General features: G+C 43.0%; 1 protein-coding gene across 2 annotated transcripts in view; it reads right to left on the bottom strand.

The window, feature by feature from the left end:
• MOXD1 (monooxygenase DBH like 1) overlaps nucleotides 1–8,125 on the bottom strand; it is a 55,390-nt gene extending 47,265 nt beyond the window's left edge. The window contains exon 1 of one of the 2 annotated variants that reach the window (XM_074820724.1): nucleotides 8,062–8,125. Coding sequence is in view for 1 of the 2 variants with exons in the window: in XM_074820722.1 (XP_074676823.1) it covers nucleotides 4,110–4,376 (267 nt within the window). In the remaining variant the exon portion in view is untranslated. Of the gene's footprint in view, nucleotides 1–4,109; nucleotides 4,467–8,061 lie in introns of those variants that run through there. The other variant, XM_074820722.1, reaches the window with a different exon arrangement.
• Nucleotides 8,126–25,362: the final 17,237 nt, after the last annotated feature.

Below are 25,362 nucleotides of genomic sequence, written 5' to 3'. Positions count from 1 at the left end.
TCTAACAATGCAACCCTCTTGTATAACTTGCACAAAATAGGCATTCATCAAGGAGGATTACTGTCCCCAAAATGGGGCTCTCAGCAGCTACGTGCTGTGGGTGGGGATGCACAATTCCAGACAGGGGTGGAGACCAAGGAAAAGGCATGGGTCTAGCATGAAAATGCATGCTGTGTCAATTCATAAGCACAAAAGAGATGCATTTAAAAAACATTAAATAAATAAAGAAGAAAAAAACTAGATGCAAAAGCTAAGGCTGCCCCAAAAACTTTCACAAAGAGTGTCACGTGCTGCAAGTGACCATGACAATATTTCAAGGTAACATTTTCCTAATTATGAACTCTCCTTCTGAGTCCACCCCCTCCCTATAGAGACAAAGGCAGCTTCCAGCTTTCCAACATCAACCCCCATTAGTATCTTTTACTTGTTCTCAAACATGCTCACCCAAACCCCATGTAATCCGCCGCTCTGTCACCACATGGCTCTCAGTAACATGAAGGAATAATTTGTTCACTCGTCTTCCTCTTTTTCTCCTTCTGCTTTGTAGAGGTGCCTCCCTCACAACAATAAAGATCTATGTATGTATATATGTATTCATGTTATGTCCTCTACATCCTCTGAAAATACATCTAGGTTCCCATTCCAAATACTGAACTTCTGAAATGTTAGGATAGTAAATATGTAATTCTCCGATCATTCAAATGCTCTCCAAAAAACTACGCTGGTATACCATGAAGGTTCGTTCTTCTCTCATGACATCATAACACTTTTCACCTTGATATATTTAGAGAGAACTAAACCTCAGACTTTCAAATCATTTTAGTCTTTACTTATACCAGACAGCCTTTTAGCTTAAATACAGCTCAAACATGGAAAAGCAAACCAAAACAAATAACTCAAGTTCAGGATGCACCTAAAAACTGAGAAAGTAAAACCCAATCTCAGACATCCAGAACTTTGAGTCACCAGATTTTTTCAAGGCAGGCACTGTCTGCCTGCAAGCATCTACTTGCTCTGAGAGGATGAAGAATAAATGCCAGAGGAAATGTTCTCTCTCTTCTCTGAAAACTATCTGGAGGTTTTCCTCTACCTCGATACACGGATATTCCACAGACTAAGGAGTATCTGCTTTTACCTTTACTGACGGCTGTGGTCTAACTACATTTACATGTTTGCTCCCAGAAGAGGACTCTTCCCTTCTGAGAACACTTTCTATTTTTAAAAGAGGAGAGAGAATTTAAGGGGGGGGAAAAGAGGCTAAAATCTCCCAAGAGACTAGCAATTTCAATGCCCACTTGAAAGGCTACAAAGGTGTTTCAGAACATCTTCTGAAAATCAGGCCACTAACAAGCATCTCAAAACTTTCAAAGAAACCAAAAAATGACCCTTCTAAGAGTTTAGACCACGATGCACATTTTCCAACTGATGATCATGGAATAAAAACATATTTCTAAAACCAAAAAGAAAAGTAAGTTCTTTCATTATAGGGTGTACATATTTTATAGAGTGCAGCTAGGCATAAAACCACATACTTTCAAGGACACTATCTATGAAAAATTCCTTTTCAGTAGTCAATAATGTAAATGATGATGATATATACTTAACACAGAATGTGCTTTTAAAATATTAACTTTGTGTCCAGTAAAGGGAAGAATTAGATATTATTGAAATAGCATTCTAGAACATTTTATAGCAATTCCTGCTGAGTGGCCAGAAAAAGCCTTTGGACAAATTTTGTTTCTTCATTGTCTTTGTTTCTGGCCTTTCCTTGTTGGTGTAAGTATGGAAATATTTTAACAGAGCAACTTCTTAAAAGACCTCAGTCCAGTTTTAAAGAAACCTTGCTGCCTGGAACTGAAGAAGGAATTGGGATGGGGAAAACCTCATGTTACAGGCCAGTTTAAGGCAAGTATTTATTCCGTGTCTTACCTACTCAAAAGTGCAACAAAATAACTCATAGCACTTAGCATAGCAGATGTTTATGTGCTAAATCAGTGTTTCAGGAAAAATATCAGGTGTTCTGTAACAGGAGGCACTTGCTACAGTCCTTCCCTCTTCTATCTCAGCTATATTTGTCATGGGATGCCAGTGAATAACATCTTTGGAATAAGAATAGAATCTGTATGGGGCCACTTTTAAAAGATGCTGAAAACCTGCGAGGGGTACTGAAAAGAGCCACAAAAGTGCTTTGAGTGCTGGGGAAAATGTCCTGAGTAGGATGCTTAAAGAGCTCGATCCGTTTATTTCATGAAAAAGAAAATTGAGGAGTGACTTGATTACGGCATATAAATAACTTTATGGAGGTGGGATGGTGGGGGGAGTAGAGTTTTTAATATAGTAGAGAAAATACATAGCTGGAACCTGAGCCCAAACTAATACTGGAAATCAGGAACAGCACAGACTCACCATTGCCACAAACAATCAAGCGATGCATCCTCCATCACTGGATGTCTTTACACTAGATTTGGATGCCTTTCTAAAAGGCTTGCTTTACCCTAACAGGATCTATGAACTAACCAAGCACAAAGTTTGAATTTCTTTATTGTCTGAAGTGTAAGGCTCCAGAAAGACTCACATTCTGGGAGCTAAGCTCATTGCTCAATGAACAGAATAGGGTTTTTTATTATTAGTGTTTTATTTAGACTGAGGTTTTCAGAAAATTGATCTTAATTTTGAAATACGAAGAAAAAATATCCTGAAAATCATCAGTCTGAACTTAGGTAAGACAAATACTTGCCTGAACTTCATATTGAAAAACTAACAGGAAAAAAGGAAAAAAAAAAAAAAAAAAAAAAAAAAGGTGGGGAGGGATTTTTATGCTAAAAGCTCCCTTTTTCTGGAAAAGTTTTGATTTGATAAAATCTTAATAGTAGGGAGAACATATTAAGCATTTAGTTTTCTTATGGTGAAATGTTAATAAAAATCTGTATTCTTAAAGAAAAAGCTCTCAAAATTTAAGCAGCAGCTTCAAAGATCAACTAGCTCTAACACAATGAAGAAAAGACAAACAACTCCTAGACTGTGCTCTTAGCAACTGGGTGTTACTCTGCTCTTAAATTGCCTCTCTAAAAGTTATTATTCAGGCAACCGGGGGTGACAAGATGTGATGCCGGGCCTGATTCCCCTTTCACTCACCCGCGGGACGAGCTGTCCCTACTCCCCCAGCTCCAGAGCAGCTCCTCCAGGCTGGATCTCAGGTCGCTGAGTGGGGACGGAAGGTGTGGGTCCCTTCCCCTCTCACGTCTCCTCCTACCCCACCGGCCACCGGTGCCTCTTGGAGGGGACGCTTGGCTGGAAGCACCGGCGGAGCCTATGGCCCACACGCCTGTTCCCAGCCGTAGCCCCGGCTGTAGACAACTACAGGAACACACCTAGAGAACTACACCCGTATGGTCGGGCTCCTCTGAGGTTGCTTTGCCAGACCAAGGAGAAGCACCAGGAGCCCCAGTGGTTACTCTGTAACTATCTGGGTCAAAACTCCTCCAGGTGAGGAGAGGAGGAACACCAAGGACAGGAGCAGCACCGGCTGTGCCCCAGCAGGCGAGGGCGGCAGCAGGCTGGGCAGCTGGTGGGATCGTGCCCTCACGGCAGTGGGGTGACAAAGAGGAAGCTCGGGCGGCACCAGGACGGCCAAGCTCGGTCACTTGTTGGCAGGTGAGGGGAAAGGTGCCGCACCTCGCCGCGAGGGGACTCCGCCATCCCTCCCCGCTCCCCCTCGGGTCTAGGCTCGGGGTCCGGCAGGGAGAGAGGAGAGAGAAAAGGGCTGTTGCATTTTCTGGGTAAGGAGGAAGGAAACCTGACACCTTTGCCGAAACCCATGGGGAAGTTTAGAGAGGAGGCTGGCAGGGAGCGGACCGAAAAGGAAGAGCTCCTCCGGGAGGAGAAGAACGCAGAACAATAGGGATAACCAAAAAGCTGGAAGTTAGAAGCAAAGAGGTACGGAGATGAGGGGCGAGGAGGCTGCAAAAGGAAGAGGGGCAGCGAAAGAGGGGCGTCCCGAGAAAGAAACGGCAGGGGAAGGCGGACGGATAAAGAGGACCCGGGGCGCGGGGCGGGATGCCGGGAGCGGGGTGCCGCGGCCGGCGGGCAGGGAAGGAGCCGGACCTTACCTGCAGGTAGGGCTGGCCCCTCTCCACGCCCCCCACCACGATGTCGGCTGAGGCCATGCCGCCGCTGGCCGAGAGCCCGAAGCCCACGTAGCCGCGGGTGCGCACCTCCAGGCGGAAGGCGAGGGCGCTGCCGCGGCGGCCCCAGCGCAGGCGGTACGCGGCCGCGCCGTCCAGCACCGCGCTGTGCGGGTACCTCGGCGGCGGCGGCCCGGCGGCGGCCCACAGCAGCCCGCCCAGCACCAGCGCCCAGGGGCGCAGCCGCCGCATCCTCCCGCCGCGCACCGGCGGCCGCCCGTGGCTCTGTCTGCGCCCGGGCGTGTGCGTGTCTGCCGCCCGTGAGTGTCTGGCTGCGCGTGTGTGTGCGCGGAGAGGGGGGGCCGGGTGCCCCGGTCACCCCGCCCCCGCTGCGGGCGGCCCCGTGCCGGCCGGCCCCGTCGGGGCAGCGCGCCCTCGGCAGCCGCTTTGTTCGCTCCCCGCCCCGGCCCGGCGCTGGCGGCCGCCCCCGGTTTCCCCGCGCCGCCCGTCGGGCCGAGCCGGGCCGGGCCGGGCCCCCGCCGCGCCGGCAGCACCTGCCGTGCCCTCGCCGCGGCCGCCGGGCTCCCGCGAGGGCTTCCCGCGGAGACGCTCGCAGCTCGCCTTGACGGGAGAAAACCCTCCTCCGGACGGGGGAAGATGCTGGCGGGGACCCCACCGGCCCCGCGGAAGCTTTCACTCCGGTGGAAGAAACCCGCGGGAGGACGCCGCGACTTCCCAGCTCGCGGCCCCTCTTCGCTTACTGTGAGAGCGGGGTGCCGCGGGCGGGCGGGCGGCTGAGCCCCCGGCGGGAGAGTTATTTTTGCTCTGTCAGTGGGAAATGGGGAGTCGCAGAGCTCAACCCCCCACCCGCGTCCCTTGGCACCCCCGTCCCCGGTGCCACCATCGCTCGGCCACGCGGTCCCCGACGCTCTCGTAACGGCCGCGGCGTCCACCCCCCCTCCGGGCACCGCCAGCCCCACCGCCATGGCGGCAGGAAAGCGGGGATCAGAAAGATGCTTCGGGAGGAATGATCCCCACTCCCCTGCAAATCTAGATGGAAAGGAGAAACAGCATAGCACCCAAAACGGGAAAGTCATGCTCCACAAGAAGTCGTATTGGCCCTTGAAAGCTTCGAGCCATGCGAAATAGGTTTTAAAATGAAGTTATGCTGTTTGAAGCGTGTTTTGTTCATGTTTAAACGAAAAAGAGCCTAGCACTCAACAGAAATTAGACATTAATCCTATGAAAACCAATCAAACTAGTACATAAGGGAAATTGGCAATGCTTCCTTTTTAGGCTTTTGCATGAAAATATTTCACAAGTATCACTGGGGCTTCCAGAATATCACCACCTACTGTGATGTGAGGAATCCATCAAACTACAAAACAATTTCTAGAAAAGAAAACGCTTAAAAAATGATAAGTACCAAAAATTACTTTCACCTAAAACATCATAAGAAATGAGAGAAAAACAATAATTAGATACTGGTGAAATGAAAATAATTTTTAAAGGGAATAGATTAGCCTGACTTTTCTTCCAATTATAGCAGTAACTTCAAAGGTACAAACTCAGATGAAGGACAAAATAGAAAATGGCGACATGGTGGGTGGTTAGATTCTCTTTTAAAAATTTCCTAACACCTACAAGTGGATGTGGATTAATTTAAAGAGAAATTGCAAGTGCACGATATCTCTCAAGGCCGAAGTTGTGACCTCAGAACTCAACTGGGGGGACGCAACCTTCGTAAAATTGTGTGTTAAAGAAGGGATCCTTAGGAATCTTAGGATCCTTAAAGGATCCTTAGGAAGAATATGTTTATGTTTTCTGGGGGCAGGGACAAAGAAGGAATGAAGGGTGTTTCTTAAAATTAGCTTTTTTCTTCATTTTCGTGTAAGACTGTATACTCTGTTCTTACATAACAGAAACCCTGAGACAAAGTTTCAATCATGTCAACATGACCAGCTCACACAACACCTTCACTCTCAGAAAGAATGATTGAATTACACATCTGGTAGGAGAATTGCTGCCTTTCAACCACAACAGTGGTCACTGAAGTCTAACTAGTGCTTCCTATAACATGCACAGTACAAGTGTTCATGCAAAATAATGGAAAATACTCACTTTAAAGTACTGCATCATGTCTCAGTTTGGGAAGGATGGTACTGATAACATTTTAGAAGCCTCTACACAACATGGGATATTGTTATATAGGGAAGGATGATGGAATACCCCATACAGCATGCTATGCTGTACAGCACAGCAAGCAGAAATAGGATTCCCCAGCCAGCTTGGATGCAGGTGCCATGAGGGAAGGAGAGCTGGAAGTATGTGTGCAGCTCAGAGGCTGTTGTCAGTAAGAGCTGCACACCTTCCCAGCCTCCCTTCCTCTATCCAGCTCCCTGCTCCTCTTGCTGCAAACAGGCACAGACAGAAAACTGACAAACAGGCTCTAATGAACTCAAAACTTGGGGTCGGCTGAGATCATTCCAGTAATTCAGCCAAAAGCCAAAGCAGCAGGGTCATCTAGTGACTTGGACAAACTGCAGTATCTCAGAAAAGCCAGAGGTTTGTTATAGTGGGTCTGGTAGAAGGGCTGACACTCACTGGTGTTTCTGGTGAGCTGCAGGGGCCTTGGAGGGTGGACAGCCCCTGCACAGCCCGGCATGCGAGTGTCCTGTGCCAGCAGAGCCTGTGGCCAGGATGTCACTCTTTCACGGCTCTGGAGCTAACCCCAGATTGCTCCCTGCCTTTATTTTCTTTTGTGGAGAAAAATGACATTTTGGAGGCCGAGAGCTGGAATGGAAACAATACTCGAGTTCTTGAAATCTCCTGTGGGACTGAATGATCTTCTCTTTGCACAGCTCGAAGGTCAGTCTGCTGCTTCTCAGCAGCTCTGAAGCCCTTATTCCCCAAGTCCTTGTGACTCTTTACCAAAACCTGGGAGTGCTGATAACCTGTCTTTCAGCAATGGAGCTGAACTCAGCAGCACTGCTCACCCCATCACACTGCCCATGTTTAGACTAGTAGAAGTGCAGGAATAGCAGACTTATTGCTTTCCAATCTCCAGCAGATATTTTTCCATTAAAACATACCATCCAAATGGTTTTGTAGAACTGCACACTTGATCTACACATACTGTGACAAAACCAACCTTTTTCAACTTGCTGCTATTTATAATCCCAAGAACAATACTCATGTAATAAAACTTTCCTAGTACAGTTACAAGCAGCACTTTGTGGGCAGAGTAGTACAATTCCCAAAACTCATATTAAGAGACTTTGATGACTTCACCAAAAATTTTTTGCATCATTAAGAGACCAAACTTATAAAGAAAACACAGTCTAAATCTGAGCCTTGGACTAGAAGTAATTCTGCTGGCAGGAGCACAGGGCAACATCAGATTACCACCTTCGCATGGCTGAACTCAATCCCACCACTTCTCTTCTTGAGGAAGGCACTCACCTAACCAAGCACAGAAAGATTAAGCAAGTGTTTTGCTTTTTAAAGTCTCTTACTACCATTACTAAAGATGATCTTGCCAAGTGCTCACTCACACCATTGCACAGCATGGTTCATATACTAAAGCACTGATTAAAATACAGCACCTTCTTGTTCATATCACAAATATTTAAGAAAAAAAGCACACGATCTATAAAGCATTGAAAACTTACTAAAAACATAGACATCTTTTGATACAAACCAGTGCACTTTGTTGTAGGAGACACTCCACCCACCAATTCCCAAAGCTGTAAGGAAAGAAAGAACATGGTACAGCTGAAACAACAACCTGTGACTATCCAGAAGAAAGCTGGCCCTCAGCTAGTGAGCTAGTTAAGCTGTGTAAGAAACAAATCTTAAAAATTGCTTGGAGCTGACAGTGACAGTGGGTTTCATCCAGAGCAACAACATGACTGTCTCCCTCGAACACACCACTTACCTAAAAATACTCCTGCACCAGACACCCCTTGTCTAATTAGTATAGAAACATTTGAAACCATCTGTGTAAGGATCCTCTCAGTCCTGCAAGAAATGCATACAAATACATTACATACAAACGCATCACCAGGTACCTGTGAGTAATGCTGCGAAGAGCAGTACATAGCAATTACTGTAAAGAAAATCTGCTGTGAAACATATACAAAAAGCATTTAAACTGTGTATGCCCTGTGTGACAGATAGATAGATGGGCAGACAGGTAGAATTGTAATTACATGTGTATTAACTTAGCAAAGATATATATGGAGTATAAGTAACCATTTTAAAATAGTACTTATACCTACAGGTACATATGTTAAAAGGTATCCATCTTCAGGGAACATCAGCGCCAGAACAGATACACTCAGTAAAAAGTAAAAACATTGAGATTGGGTTAAATTCAAATGAAGGGGAATGAAGTCTTCCCCACACCTGAGGAGATACAAGCGGGTAGAAATGCCATTGCTGAGGTATCCCCTTGTGGCACTTGCTGGGAATCAGCTCCCAGCATTACACTGCATGACTGACTGCGGCTAAGTGCCTCCTTTCGCAGAGGTACTTGTAAAAGAAGGGAAAAGACAACAACCACAAGCAAGAGAAATGAGAGACTCTTTGCTGTAAAGCTTGTAGGCTTTTCCAACTGGTCTAATAAAACTCTTGCCCTACAATTTTCTCTCCCAAGAGAAGTAGTTTTTATGAACTTGAGTCAAGGTATTTGGAAATTTGGCAATGTCTGCAGAAACCAGCCTGACAGTGTGGAAAAGAAAGCTAAATCATTCTGCTAGTGCCCCAAGCACAGGATTGGGAAAATAATTTTTTTCTAACATTGATTTTATTTTTCTGTCCTCAGGCAAGTCGTTTAAAACATCAACAAACATGAGTCCAAACTCATCATAAGAATAGCTAAAAGCATACTGGTCTTTATTTATACTAGTTTGAGATTAACAGAGCATTTAAAACATAGGTTGCAGGTATCACAGCAGAGCTCCCAAACTGTCCTAATTTGAGCCAAGGTCAGGCTGCTTCAGGAACAGAAAGGTAGAAATGGTCCTCCTCTGTACTTACTGGTCCCAAACATTGCCTCCAGCTCCAGTGATAAATCTATATTACTTCATAAGAAGAATTTATATCTCCTCAGTATGCCAACCCAAAAGCAAAACCAACTGTGTCTTCTTCTCTACTACCCCAGCAAAAGAAAAGACAAATGCAAAACAAGTACATAAAATGCACAGAAAGAGAATTAAAGGCCTTCCTGCAGTTACTCTGTTTACAGCGATCAATTACATTGTAGGCATTTCCCACTTTACAATGTAAAAATAATTCTCAAGTATTTGGGAAATGGAGTGGAAAAAGGACAAAGGGAAAAATAAAACTGTAAAGACCAAAAGATTAAGTAATATAGCAAATTCCAGAAAAAAAACATAGACTGAAATGCTGGAGAGCTTGATTCCCCACTTTAACTGATATCTCGCTTTCAGAGGGCTTCCATTTTCAGAAGACACGATGGAGCCATATACTTCCCCCCTCAGAGCTAGTCAATGCCTTTTTGATATCTTTTCAGAAAAACACAGGAAGGCATAGGAATGGTAAATACAAAACCTCTGGCATATTTGCATGGCCATATCACTGTTCTCCTAAGTGCAGCTTCAATAAACATCAACAAAATAAGCATGATGCTCTGTTGTCCCACCTTAATCAAGAAGGTTAAGACAAAACAGTTGTTCCCAACTTGAAGGTTTTTTTCTCTAAGATAAATACTTTAAACAAATGTTTAAGACCAGTCAGATCATCGTGTGTGCCTGAGGAAATGTTTGGCACCAGCAGCGGCACAGGTGGAACATTTCCACCTTCCTCTTCTTGGAGCAGTCTTGGCCTTGGATCAAGACAGCAGAGTTTTCCAGCTCCTCTTACTTCTGCTGGTAGTAATGTTCCCTAGGAGCCCATCCTGCTGGCTCAGCATTTTGGAGACAATATTAAGTTCAACCCACAAACCTTCCCACTCTTGGTCCTCCATCTGCATTGAACACCAACAGGATTGTCAGTGAAGCTGGGTTTATTCTGTGTAGGTATTCTCCCACTGTAACAAGATTCCAGCTTCTCTAACCCTCTTGCATCACACTGATGTCAAAATCTGGATTTATGTAGATCATTCCAATGGGGCATAAAAATCATTACATTAAAAGGGTAAATAAAAGGTGCTTCATTTAATTTTCACAGGTGAGAACAGACATCTTGTTGCCCTCTGTTAACAAATGGTGTTGCTATTGTCTAGGTAGTTTATAAAACGTTTATAAAAGACACTGCATTAATTTGTAATGTATATCTGCATGTAAGCTACATTGCATAAGAGAACAGCCGGCAGGCGTCTAACCCAAAGTATGCCGCAGAGCACAGGATACACGAGAAACAGGCTGAATCCAAACCTTTTTATGTCTCTGGGATACCCTGTTGCCTGCAAACAGACAGATCAGGCAGCTCTTGCTGGGCTGCTCTCTGGCAAGAATGCTTAAATGCCACAACACACCAGCACGGGTAAATCAGGTGGTAGGTCACTACCCATGATCAGGCTAAGTCTTCGTAATTAATTGACTCATTAAGGAACAATAGAAAGGCATCATCTCTTTGCCTTTTGCTCCCCAGATCCTATCAACACCTGGGAGCATCCGCAATAGGGTAGCACCAGGAGGCAAAGTGCAGCTCTTACTTCCCAGAACTCACTATCATCCTCTAAACCCGGGTATTGCACCCAGCTCTAAAACCTGCCACGTTCAGTTTACATACAGGTCTTACGGTTGTAACCTGTAGGCCTGAATTAATGAGAAAATCATTATATATAATGAGTATGAAAACAGCATATATTTTGGAGAGAAATCTCTCTAACTTTAAATGAACACAAACCATAGCTGAAAAATTAAAAAAAACCCCAAAATTTAGAGTTGTATACAGTAATTTTTCAAAACGAACAAGGAGTCTGAGGCTTCTGATTTTGTGTGGTTTATGGTACACCTCTAAATTGGTTTCTCATAGTCCCATTAAAAATTCCATCCCAAAGATTTTGGTGATTACACAAAACATCTGGCTGGATTAAACACTATAAAATATTGACTATTTTCTAATATTTCTTAATCTAAAAAGTACCTTCTATTCTCTTCCTCTCATACAGCCAGATAAATCCATTTATTCGGAGTAGAGGCAGAGTGCAGGAAGCCAGTCAGCCCCAGGAAGAAGAGCAACTGGTGCCAGGATGACTTTCACCACAATGACACCAGTGAAAAAAATTGAGTCAAATTAGTTCTCTCTGCTGTGTCCTTGCAATTTCAAGCATGAGTAGAAATCTGAAAAACCAAAGTTATTCAACTTTTTTTTTTTTTTACTGGTTATATCAAGATTGTACAGAGATTATCATAGATTTTATTGGTTAATTAAATATTGTATGTTGCTATCTCCACATAATGCTAAATTTCTGAGAGACAGAGTATATGCTAATGGGTTAATAACGATTTTATAGTAACATCTCTTTTACTAAAAAAAATAAATAGTGCAGGTTGTTAAATAATTCTCAGATTGAGAATACACCTGTTGATTTTTTTTTTTTCCCCCCCCTTAAAACAGACTGGCTAAAATCAAAATGAAAATCTTTATCAGAGTAATGCACTTCCCAGATGAGAATTAATTTCCTGAGACCATGTAAGTCAAACCCTGACTCCGGGGCAGGATCAGCTTTTACCTGTGTCAGACCTGAGGGATGTCTGTCTAGCTTCCCCTTTACAATGTCCATCAGCATGGATTTTTTTCTCTTTTCCTCTCTCCTTCTCCCTTTGGGTAGGATCGACTCTGACCCATCACCATTCTTTCCATTAGAAAGCTCTGCTAGGTGGCTAATCTTGGAAGCAGCAATTTAAGTCCATAACTGCTGTTCTCCACCTTAAGTGTTTATTTGACTGTGTGGAAGCCAACACAGCTGCTCTTGGAGGGGAGAAAGGTGCTTCCTGGTCCCTACCCCTCGCTGCCTTGTTCTCTGTCTTGGTATAGTTCGGAAACCAACTGGTGGTTATAGGTTTTCAACCTGTACAACTTCTGTAAGAAGCTGAAGACCATCCCTCCTGTAAAGCCTCCACAAAGATCGATAGGCATCCAGTTTTCTAAATCTAAATGAACAATCTCTACTTTTTTTCCTAATTGGACAGATGGATTCAGAGAGCATAACTTACTTCTGGGTTTAATTTCCCTTTCTTATTTATAATGTCAAAATTAGCAGAACAAACACAAAGCAGACGGAGAGCAGGAGGTGGGACTTGGTGCCTTTGGGGGAATGTGTTGTTCTGCAGAAGTGGAGAGCATCCCCGTGCCCTACCCTCTGTGCAAACAGCCTGCATAGCCAAAGCTATAAATACACATAAGAAATAAAAATGTGACAGAAAGAGGGTGCCAAATGTACTGCATCCTTTGGACAACAACAGTAGCATCTGTCTTCCCAACAAATTATGAAGATTAGCTTGCAGTTACTCCATCACAGAAAAGTTCCCAGAATTTTTCAACACAGCAAACTATTGAACCCAATCCTCTTTTCACTGAAGTCAGTGGTGAATTCCTAATGCAAACAGGAGAAGTAACCTTGCTTTTAAGAAGGAAAACATTCCTTGGTGGAAAAAAAATACCCATCTCTCAAACTTTCAAGCACTCTGCTGAGCTGAGTTTTTTACTTAGAACTGATGCAATACATTTTGCTCCTGTATATATAACACACACCCCAAATATTTATGCACACATAAGATGGCTTGTATTTAAGCAAAGAATAAAGTTTTGTTGAAATGTGGAGTTTATAAATAAAGTGTATGCATATAAAGTGTACAAAGGTGGAGGAACAAGATTCTTGCCTGCTGATTTGAAGGTAAGTTTACTGTAAGATTTCCAAAAGATGGTGTTCCACATGGTCATCATTAAAATGTCTGGAGTTTTCTCCTAGATTTGTTGAGTTGCTTGCATGGTCATAGAAGCTTTTGTCAAGTTTCAAACCTAGAATGACAAGCACTGTTACTATGAAAGTGAAAAGAATATGTCAAAAAGCAATTAAATTAAAATCCTTAAAATTAACAAATGACATCACCTCTTAACATTGGTGAAGTTAGCAATGGATCACTAACTTCAGGGGACACACAGCAGACACGAAGAAGGAATACAAAAGTGCCACACCATAACATCAAGTGTAGAAAAAAATAAGGTCGCAGGTATGTGACAGAAAAAGTACCCAGGAAGCAGTGATGATGAAAGAGACCGAGGCACCTTGCTAAATAATCAGCTAAGCAGGAGCCCCCAAGTGCGAAATGATGAGAGAGAGGAGAACTGGCTGTGTTGCCAGGGAATGAGGCAAGTATTGCTATGCTCTGTCCACACACTGAAAAGACATTTGAGAAACTGAAAATATACAGAAAATAACTGAAAGACTCACTGAAAGTCTCAGAAATCTCTTTCCATTTCTTAGCTCTGAGTCAAGGTAAGAAATGAGTTGATCATGGCCTGTAAATACCTATGGATAAAATTACAGTAAAAAACATAATCTGTAAATAAAGATACGACCCAACTGCATCATTGAAAGCAAAAGCCATTCAAATTCAAAACAAGAAGGACAACTGCATGGAAAAGTTAAATGGTAACCATAAATGCCTGGCCAGCTTCCCAAAAGATGCTGCCCTGCAGGCTGGACCCGTGGTCCTACATGCAGGTACACGCCAGCTCAACCCAGAGCTGTGAATTGGGTGCAGAGATTTCTGGGCAACGTTTCATGGTGATCAGACATCAGAGTCACAGTAGCTGTTCTGGCCTTCACATCAGCAGGAGATAGCAGAACATAAATCTAGATAAAAAACTTAATGGGAAATCTAAATTCCAATGTTTAATGACAAATTATCATTGTAAGAGATTTTAACCGTTGTAATACAATTGGAAGCACGTTTGGGCTGCCACACGTCCTGTTCTTACTGCATCTGAGCTGGGTAAAAAGATTGCTCTCCCAGACAAATCCCAAATATTCACCATCACTTTCCTAGTCAGGAGCTGCCATTTTTTCCCCCATCTCTCCCTTCCTTCCCTACACTGCTTTTGCTCCTTGGTTTACTGCCCTAACCATTCTCTAACCCAGTGCTTTCCAAATTAGTGGACACAAAATTGTGCTTTTAAAGCTTCTAAACTAACCTAGCTCATTATAGTTTTGATAAGAAATTGATTTTTTTTTTTCTCCGGGTTTGTTATACAGCCCTTCCCCATATTTGTACAAGAAAGTCTTGTAATCGCTTTGCAAAATCACTATTCACTTTCTCAGTAGCTGGCTGTGTGGAGAGGGATCTGCACAGATGGTTTATGACCATACGAGAATGTTGTATCTGGTAAAATATTCTCCCATGCTCAGTTTGGTCATTTAAGAGTTACTCTGATAAAATTATGTATACTTTTGCATTCTTATTCTTTCACAATACAGCTATGTTGAGGATACAGTGTTATCAGTACATATTATTTTATGAACCACTGACATTTTTTCAAAGATGTTATGCAAGTGTTGCAGAAGAAACAATAAGTATGATGGAGAGATTTCTAGACTTTTTGAGAAAGTTTAAGTCCAGACCACAGTAGATCGCAGACGTTTCTTCTGAACAGCAAGAGAAAAGCATATGAGTAGTACCGTACAGATTTGCAGCTGTCTAATGTTCATAGGCACAAACATTTTCAAATTAGGGCTCACTTCACTGATGCTGGAGTCTTCCAAACAAAACTGAACAAATCACTGCTTGGAGCACAAAATACCAATCCAAAGCATGAATACGTGTTATTTCAATTTTTGGCAATGACAGGTTTATTAATATACCCATGAGACTGAAGCCTGAAACCTGTACTTATATAGGTAACCTTTCTATATGTGACTGTACCAGCTGAGCTCAATAGCCATGGACTATTTGTGGGGACTTTCTGGGTGTATTTAACACTTTCTTCTGGTGATACGAATTTGGGTCCTTGTTTGCTTTATAAACTTTCAGATGACTCCAGGCATGCTAAACTACGTGGGTGTGAGGGGAGAACAAAGATCATGTAAAACTGACTGCCTATTTGCTGGCTTTTGTTTTGACTGAGGCTTTAATTCCTTTTGTATTAGTCACAAGTCATGATACTAACAAAATACATAGACTATCACATTTTGTCAAAACACCTCTGGGCTGCAGGAGAAAAAGACCTACCTCTTCCCATAACCGAGCTTGCTTTGAACTTCCAGGAGCTGCAGTTCTTTAGTATGAAAAGCTAACAAGTAAAAAAGAAAATCTTAAGTATTTATTTTAATTATAGGGAAACTTTTAAATATGAGGATCAAGACTGATTACTTGATTCCTAAATTTACTTCAGGTCAGGTTGTGTGGTCACTTCATGGTTGGGGTGGAAGAAAGCAGGAAAGAGGTTGCACAAGAAGATAGGGAGCCCCTCCTCCCCACTCTTACTCTCCTACAGAAGTGCCAAAGCAGGGGCTCCTTTCACCACTCCCAAAGAGAAAAGATTTCTGTGAGAAAAAGGCATAAAGATAGAAAACCAGCTTCTGATAGCCATTCCCACAGGCTTGGGAGTTACAGCTGGCCAGTCTAAAAGCTGTAAATCAACAGGAGTGCTCCTTTCATAAAGCCTGTGGCTCCGGGGCTGCACAAGCAATATTTCCGCAGCAGTTGCACAAGCAAACTATTAACAGTGCAAATATAAGAGCAGCAGCTTTTGGGCAATCTGGATATTGGAATACATGTGTACAAAACAATCTTCTCAAACCTCCCTCCCAAGGGAGGTCAGAGGCATCCCCAAACTGCATTTTTGCAAGGGATTGGGGTTTTTTTGCCTGAAATGCCCCATGCTGGTGCCAAGATTTCAAGCAGCTGACTTGGGTGATGCTGTGTGATGATATGGCCTGTGAAACACCTCGCAAACAAAAAATTCTTCCAGAGTCCATGATTTCTTTATGATACAGCATTTTGAAGACAAATGTTTTCATACGCTACTCCAGCTCTGAGCAGGAAAAGAAGCTGGTTCCCTCCTGCCCCCTCCCAGCCCCCCCCCCCCCCCCCTTTTCCTTTCTCCAGTAAGAAAAAAATCACCCTACTGAGATCAACCAGATACAGAAATTGCTCAGCAGGGAAAAATACAGGGAATTACATTCCCTGCTGGGAGGAGCGATTAGAGAGGATCTTATTTTTTCCTTTGAGAAGGGATATATGATAAATCAAGATAGGCCACTGAGACAGCAGTGTTGGGGAATCACTCTGGTCATGGCGAAGCTCTTCTGCTTCAGGGACCAGTCCCAGCGGCTCTGCCTGGGGAGCTCACACTTCCACCACTGCTTCACGGACTTCCCATCTCTGAAGCTAAGCCCTTTAAAGTCACCAATTCCCAACACCACATCTTCTTCTCCCTGTCAACACACTACTAACACTTATCAGCAAAACACCACAGTGTTTGCTTTTTGATGGCCCCTTGCCCTGTCAGTGTTTTACAGATCTGCTTTAAAATACCAATACCACTATTGCCAGCAGACAATTTGTTCTGGCAGCATAATGCTCTGGAGCTCACATATCTGGGCCCATAATAGTTCTGCTTTTGAAGCAGAGCTCCTCGAGGAAACAGTGAATTCAGTGCTCTCCCCCAAACCCTCTGTGGAAGCTGGAGAAGGAGGTCACAGGACACATCCATCTGTGGTCACAACCTCAGAAGACTCATGTGATACCAACGCTGTTGTTGACCACTTCTTTCCAACCTAGTTGCACAATGTGTCATTTTCAGTAAGTAGTGGCATTTCATGGACTTTAAATCATAATGTCTTTTTTGTTTAGCCTCATTCATCTCGCTCTATTCCTACAAGCCTGACATTGCAACAGCCAAACTCTCAATTTTCCATTAAATAGATGGTCTACGAGTAATGAACTTTGGTTTGTTGGCACTGTACTGTAATTTTACAGTGCTAAGTATAGATCAGAGTATGACTCCTCAGCATTTTTCAGGAGCTTCTGTATTATTTTAACACCATATTCTTGTTAACCCTGGTAGGATAAGAGGTTACAGTCCAAACCCAAACTTCCCTGCAAATTGCTAGTTTATGTGCTTGCAGCCTCTTGTCAAGAGACTTCTTGGTGAAGTACATCACCGATAGTTCAAGAGACATCCAGTCACCTGTTTATTCTCCTAGCAAATCTTCATCTGGACTAATGATCTGAAAACACCCTCAAGGGTTTTCCAGGCAGCATCTGCAGGTCTTGGGCTGCAGATCTTGGACCTTTTCTCCCCTGTGTATCACCAAACTGTCCTCTTACAGCTGGTGGAAAAATGTCATCAATAGGGTGACTGGTGTGCAGGTTGTCCAGGTTGCTCTGACACAGTTTGAGGGAAAAGGCAGCCTAGGTAAGAATGCCACAGCATTTCAGGCTTCAGACCCTACCACTAGGCTGTTGCCTGAGTTTCAACAGACAGTTTAGTTTGGTCTGTGGGTTTGGTTTTCTTAATGATTTCCCCATGACTACCTCAGAAACAGCATGGTTAGGAGGTGCAGTTGTCACCTACTTGTTTTTGTCTGAGATGACACCCACACACCAGCCCAGACTAGCCCCAGCCTTGTGCCAATCATCCTCTTAAGTCTGCTTCATCCCCTTGCCCCCAACATCTTTAACATAGTAAACACTTGAAGTACTTTGGCACCCATTAAAAGCAAATCAGTACTATTAGCACCATAACGACTAATAGTCATTAAGCACTACTCAGCACAGTGGGAAGTATTCTGTAATGCATACCCAAGGAAATTTTTACAACCCCGGATAAGTAGAAGAAACAAAACAACAAACAGCTCCTAAAAAGAGCTCGTGTTAGAGACTGGGTTAAACTGTGATAAACTTGCATTCTCCTTTCTCATATTGATTTACAAACCTTTGTAACTTTAAGGGTGCTGTCAAAGCAAATACATTTATGCCTTCCTGAAATTTTGTATATGATTTAATATCTGGCTTGCTAAGTGTCTAAGTTTTTGAGACCGGTATATCTGTTGTCTTACTACAACTCACGCATAGCCAAGCTGAATTATGCCTGTATATCTCCATTCCTTGATATTACTATGATGCCACTACTTTGGTCTTCTTAATCCTTTTACAAACTTTCCTAACACATCCTGCCTCTGCTCCAGTCCTCCTTACTTTTTTTTGCTCTGCACACACCTCTCCCAGAAAACAAGAACATAACTGGTAAGTCAAGAAAAGTTCAGGGATCTAAACGCTTCCCTAGACTCATAACAAAAATGACTCCACTAAGCTACCGAATCCTCAGGATACAAATGAAACACAACATGCAGAAAATCTGTTTTTTCCCTCCCAAAGCTGTAAAACAACAACAGCAAAGATGGCTTTTCTGGCTGAGAAGGCCAGCTTTAGAAGGCTATTCATAGAAGAGTAATTTCCAAAATTTGAGTCATCTGTACTGGGTGACAGTCAGCCACCATTTATTGCCCAGAACAATGTTGCGTAGTGTTATTCAGTACAACCCTCTGCAGTCATGTCCAGTTTCTCAGACCTACAGTTGTTATATTTGTTTCTGCCCTTCTCTATAGCACAAGCTATAGAAAGATCCTTTTCTGTCTCCCCTACCTCATCCTCTCCCTTCAAATATTTTTCTTACTTTCATTTAGTCTTGTGGTCTTTAAGTAATATTTCTGGGTTTTCAGAGCTCTTCTAGCCTATGTGCATGGTTTACAAAATATCCCTTTAGCCTTTTTATGCAGAGCTGTGTTTGCAAATGGATGAATCACAAACCTCATACATATTTTTTGAGAAATAATTTCTACTGCAAATTCAGAGGAGTTTCAGTTTAGCTAGAGAGTTTAGAGATATCTTATGTCTGAGGGAAAAGAGAAACTTGAGGTCAAATTTCCACTGTCCTGGCAATGTTCAGAAGTAAATCTTGGGGCGGGGGCAGAGGAGATGGCAGGAGGGTTGACTTGCAAGGAAATGGTTGGCTCACTGGGCGCTTGCCTGTTTTCAGGTGCAGTTTCGTCATAAAATTAGAACTGTAGGGATTAAAAAAAAAAAAATCTCACTCCAGTGTCTGCCAGAAGAAACAAACTGAATTTTCCTCTTCACTGGGAAGAGCTACATTGAGATCAAGGCTACAATTGGTTGACAAGTTCATGGAAGTTACTAAATTGATGATGGCAGATTGCTCCATCACTGAATGCCTTTGACACCAAGTGAACAAAATGTTTGTTTCCAGTCTAGAACTATTGACTTGCATAGAAATCATGTAGCCAACCTAAATGACCTTAGTTGCAGAAAGAAAGTTGGCACAAGGGGGTAGGCAGAACCTTAAAGCAGAGCTGGTTCTGCCAGGTGAAGGCTGGAGCAGGGAAAAAGGTGCCAGTAAGAAAGGCAAGACCAGGATAAATTGTGCAAAGAGTTGCTTTTAAAAAAAATTGCCTCCTGTCTGTGTGAGCTGGCATGGGGAGCATAGGGAAGATGCTGAAGGAGGAGAGTCTGAGTCCTGGAGAGGGACCTCGGTTTCTGAGGGCACCACTCCAAGGGTGGCAAAGCCCAAGAGGTAGATTGTAGCACTGGTTGCCTTCTCTGTCCTGGTTTGTGCATCTCCCACACTCTGTGAATCAGATACAACCCTCCTTACAAAAAACAGTGTTTCTCCTGGTAAGTTTCTGCAAGGAAAAACTGTAAGCGGTGCTTCACAGAAACCATTTCAAAGGGACAGGGACACTATGTGGTTAAGCAGAATGACCCAGCAGCAGCTGACAGGTCCTTATGGACAGTCACATCTGCCCCAAACAAAGGTATAGAAATCCTATAGAAACAGCCTGTCTTTCCAAGTAGCTGCTCGTTTAGTTTAGTGTAAGGAGCAACCAAGAAAGTATCTTAAACATCTTACAGAACCATATTGATATTCTTCCTGAATAAATCTCAAATAGTATATAATCCACAACCCTCAGTTTATACAGCGCTGAAAGCAAATCTGTATATTTCAAAATATATTTTATATTCCAAATATTTTTAACAAAATCCATACTCCTTAAAACAGATTAGCAGGTGATTTTTACCCTTCATTGAACCATCCAGATACCAAAACTGTGAAAGAAACTTCCACAAAAAACATAAGAAATTCTTCACTCATCTCAAGGCACCACTGACTTTAATAAGAGCCGGTCCAACACTCATCCGCAAACCAACTATGAAAAGATACACAAGTGGCTCTCTCCAATAATTCAGCTGCATTTTCTCATTGCAATTTCAGATTCTTCAGACATTCAGATACCTGATTCTATTCCTATTTGCAACCAGATGAGTTTTAATAATGACCACATCCTGCCCCAGCACTAGATGGCTGACCAGGCTGCAGAAGAATCCTTTCTGTGACTCTAAAACTCAGGCATCAGAGAGGCATGCATCTATTCCTCTTGCAGCAGACAGTATTTATGAGTATTCCAGCCTTTAAATGAAAAAAAACTGCTTTTGCCTTAAGACTTGAAAATTAATGATGCCCTGTGCTTTTGTCTGGCCACTCAGGTGCCAGACTGCCCTTTTCCAGGGACATCACTGTGGGTCTGCAGTGGAACGATAGTGGCTCACGCTGCAGAGACAGCCCCTCCCCTCCTAGAGCTTCAAGGTTTGCAATTCCCTGTTCGGGAACTTATGAACTAGTTTACAAACTAACAGAAACAATGCAGATCAAGGACAAATGCTCTAGTTTCCTTCTCAATTTAAGGTTCTCTTTTTATTATTTTAAATAATGATTTGCTGAAGACATCAAAACCAAGGCTGACACAGGGTAAGAAATCCTCAATTTGGTTTTGTCATCTTACAAAGACAGTTTAAATCTACTTTTAATAAGCATTTCTAATCCTCCCAAGCTTCTTCAGCCTAATTCTCCCTGACAACACAGTGGCTAGTCTCCAAGATTATATTTATTTTTCTGGTTGAAGACGAGTCAGGGAATGGCACATCAGATAATGAGGCTTCTTGCTATTTCAGTGATACTCTGAAAAGTATGAGGTACGAAGGTCTACTTCCTCCCTTGTGCTGGGGCTCAGAGAAACCCAGTCTTGGTTTTTCAGTTCCCCCTGCAGAGAGAACATTCAGGCATATGTGAGGATGGGTGGGAGGGAGCAAGCACGGCACAGATGGCAGGGAATATATTTATCTACCCTCCCTGCAAGTTGATGGCTGATGTTCTCCTTTAGAGCAGAAAAGATCCTCTCCTTGTCCCTGCTTACCTCCTTTTTAGATAAAGGTCCATCCAGTGGGCAGCGTTCGGGAGCAGCTGAAGCTATCGCTGAGGAACTCGCTGTTGGGTCTTGAGCATAGTCAAGTTCTCCCTCCTGAACTGCAATCTCAACAGTTACAGCAACAGCTCCAGCAGCTTTCCTTTTTTGAGTAAAGGCTGGAAGGTATATTATCATTTATACTGCCTGGATTATGCAGTTTTCCTGCTCCTTCTGATGCTTATTACCTCCTCAGACTTCAATCTGCTCTGCCAAAGACCAAACATTTTCTGCTTAAACATTAAATAAAGGAAAAATGTGATCATAACTCAGTCCATGATAAATCCTGAAGAACTTGGTTGGGGAGGTGGGCGTGAACAATGCTGCTAGCAACATCTGATTATTTTTTATTTTTACTTTTTTTCCCCACTTTTTGCAAGACATTTCAAAATATGTGACATTAATAAAAACAAAGCTGCCATCTGATTAATTTTCTTGTGCTAGCAACCCTTGTAATCTAGCTTTTTTTTTTTTCTTAAATCAGAGTTTTTATCAGCAGTAGCAGAAAAGTGCCATGTTGTGGACAGAGGCATGACTATTAATGAGCAGATACTTATAGTGAGTATTTATTCTTCAGAATATTCTTGCAAATATCAACAAGTGTGATGCATTCCCTTACCCCGAGTACCTTTCTGATATTTGGAATAGGAGCAAAAATGATCACTGCAGCTCTGTTCAAGCCTAGACATTTAAAATAGCTGAAGGGAAAAGCAGAGAAACAGTTGCATAAATAGCAAATTACAGCACCGTTTGATGCTCTCATGATATTTTTCTTGAGGGAATACTGCCTTTTGAAAATTAACATTTTGTTACTTTTTCTGGTTATTTCTGGGTTTGTAGAGTTCTTACTGTTGTGCAAACACTTGGCTTCCTTTGAATGTGTTCAGGACACAAAAAGAACTAAATAAATGCCTTGTTATCTGCATTCTTAAGATACAGAAATTTCTGTATCTTCAGGGACACCATCAAAGACACGTACAAGGACAACGATGTCTGAAAGCTGATCGCTTTCAGATATTTATTCTTGCAACTCTATGTTGCAGTAGCATCTAGAATGGCTCTGCAGGTGGGCACCTCATCAGAGAATAATTAGTTCTCGCTCCACACCAGCTTTGGGTGAGATTTGGACTTAATTGCAAAGTGAAAAGGAAAGCTGCATGCTATGCAGTTAAGCACCACTTTACACTGTAGGTATCATAAGAAACAGAAAGTCATCAAATGTTGATATACAACAGATATCTGCTCTTTCCTCTCTCACTAACCTTCTGCTCCTGAAAGCATCAAATAGGTTCAACCAGAACTAAAACAAAAGCAAAGCAAATCCTCTCTTCTAAATGTGGTACCCAGCAACACAAACAGTCCTTGAAACATCCCAACCAGTGATCAACTACAAGAGTATGTGATCTTTCAAATTTTACTAACAGATTATGTCATTAGCTCGCTCCCCCACCTTTTGACCCCTTACTTCCCAAGATTAATTTTTTTCATGGTTTCAGGCTACTTTCAATGCCCAAAATCTAGCCCATACCTCTGACATCAAACGTACTTGCCGACTATACGCACACAGGGCACATGTGGGTGACTTAAGAAGGCTTTTAGGTATGAAGTTAGTTTGGGAATATTGTATACCCTGCTGATTATCAAGAACAATTTCCAAGGGGGGAGGTGCAGGGGAAAACAAAAAAAAGCCTTTAAAAAAGCTGTCTGCCCCTGTGATTTTCAGCTCTTTGAAAAAGCAAGAACAGAAAAGCACCCCTGGTGTGTGGTTAAGATAACTACAAAGGAACTATTCTTACCAGGTTCCTTCAGTAAAATGAAGGGTGCTTTGATTGCATTTTTTGGCCTTGCTAATCTGACAGATATTGATGGATAATTTGGAACAGCCAAAATCTTTGTTCTAAAAACATTGACTCATACATGTTACACCCAGATGTTTTACTGGGTTCTTATCAAAGCTTTCTTTAAATACTTGGAAATTGCATTTTATACAGTTAAGCATGCATGTATGCAGGGGAGGGAAAAGATAGTAGGAGAGGAGCTCCATTAAGAGCAGCTTAAAAAGGAGTATTTATACCCCCCAACATGCACACTCTAAATACAAAAAAGCCCAACACTTTGTTTCTGCTTAACCAAGTTTGAAAATTAATAGCACCAAGATTCTTAATGAGCAATTAGGGCCTTGCAGGCTGGTTTCTCCAATAGGTACAGGATCTTGTGTGTAAACACTCCAGTGCCGACTTCCCCACCACTCCCCACCTCAGGGCAGGAGCAGCTGCCCAGCCTGCGGGAACCAGCCAGCCCCGCTCTGGTTGCCCAGGCAGAGACATCCCCATGACTTCTGACAGCTGGTCTTTCATCTCTTCCAGAGGTACAGGGCTTCAGTGTGCCCCCTCCACTGGGATTCAAGAAAGAAATCAATCTTTCGTCTGCGAGCACGTGGGGGAGGCACCCCCATGCCATAAGCAGTTTTTATGAGTAGATCATGACTGGAAGCAAGCAATGCACGCACCGCGGCTCTCAACAGCTCTCCCCTCCCTCACAGTGCCCAAACTATTACCACTGGAGAGCAGCTGAACAGGTGCACGACTCTGAAAATAAAGAGCCAACTCCATGTGGGAAATAAAGACATGCAGACAAATTGGACACCGAAAAACAAGAACAGAGGCAGCAGGTTGCAACAGGGGTTTGGGAAATGTAATGCTGTGCAACTCACAGCATTTCTAAGTCATTTGAAATTGTTGCCCTCAGCTCCTCATGAATGAAGCTTTATGCACTGGCTCTTCTGCTTTGCAGTCACTGCTGGATAAACTCAGTATGGAGGGTATTCATCCCTTTACAAGGTAAATAAGCAATCAGTAAATATACCATTTCATCCCAAGATGAGCCATGTTCTTCAACTTGGCAAGTCTTTTAACAGAAAACCCTCCAAGTAGAAAACCAACCAAACAGAAAAATTGCAATGCATGCAAAATGTGACAAGTATCAAGCATAGACAGAATTTCTGATCTGTCAGGAGTCCGAGCTGAAGATCTGCTGCTGAAGCGCTGCTTTCCTTCCCCAGCATGTCAGTGGAATCAGTCAGTAACTGGCAGAAGCAAGTATGAAGTACTGCAACAAAGAAAAGGATCTTCTGGGCAAGTAGATTCAGGCCATTCCTGTGCACCTGTTTGCAATACTGCAAAGAGTTTGTTAAACATTAAGGTCAGGAAACTTCCAGTCAGTTTTAAACAGTCCACTGGTGAGAAAGCTACCCAGCCAAAATGCTGACCGCTCTTCTAGTTTAGACTAGTGCAGCCTGGAAACAAAAAAAGGCATTAGCATCCCTAGTGCCAGCCTTACCGTGGCTGGTAGTGGCCAAAAGCACATCTGATGGTTATTTAACAAGTAAGGGTAAATAGAGTCCCAGCCTCCCTCTCAGCACAAAGGCAGCCACAGGAACACAGTAGCTGGGATCTCAACACACAAGAGTCCATACTGCAACTTAAATTAAATTAAATTCCCCTTTCGATCTCAGAGAAGTTTTCCACATTACATAGAACATAATCATGCAGTTTGACAGGACTTATTTTTCCTCCACTGTGTTTGGAATCCAAATACAGCAGCACAAGTCTCCTTCCTGCACCACGGACTCCCATCCCTCAAGTTTCATGCTATGCCAAAGGAGAGCTACCAACAGTCTACCCTTGGCACCAACTGTCCACACAGAGTGAAGCAGCCTTCCCTCCTGAGACTAGGCTCAACACAGGTGAGAATGCAAGATCCAGGAGCATTTCCATGAACCATGTGAAGTGCAACACAAGAACAGAGGTTCCTCTGGGCTGATTAGCCAGCAGAGCTGAAGATCTCTGGAGTTGTTTAGAGAAGTTTCAATCATTTACATAAAGGCAAAGATCACAGCTGTGCTTGTAAAGACGGATTCTGAAAAAAGGACCTAGTAGAAAAACA

Source organism: Strix aluco, chromosome 3 (genome assembly GCF_031877795.1).
Source record: "Strix aluco isolate bStrAlu1 chromosome 3, bStrAlu1.hap1, whole genome shotgun sequence".
In the NCBI taxonomy this organism is placed as follows: Eukaryota; Metazoa; Chordata; class Aves; order Strigiformes; family Strigidae; genus Strix; species Strix aluco.
Note: the sequence above shows the minus strand (reverse complement) of the source record. Positions and strands in the feature narration are given on the sequence as shown.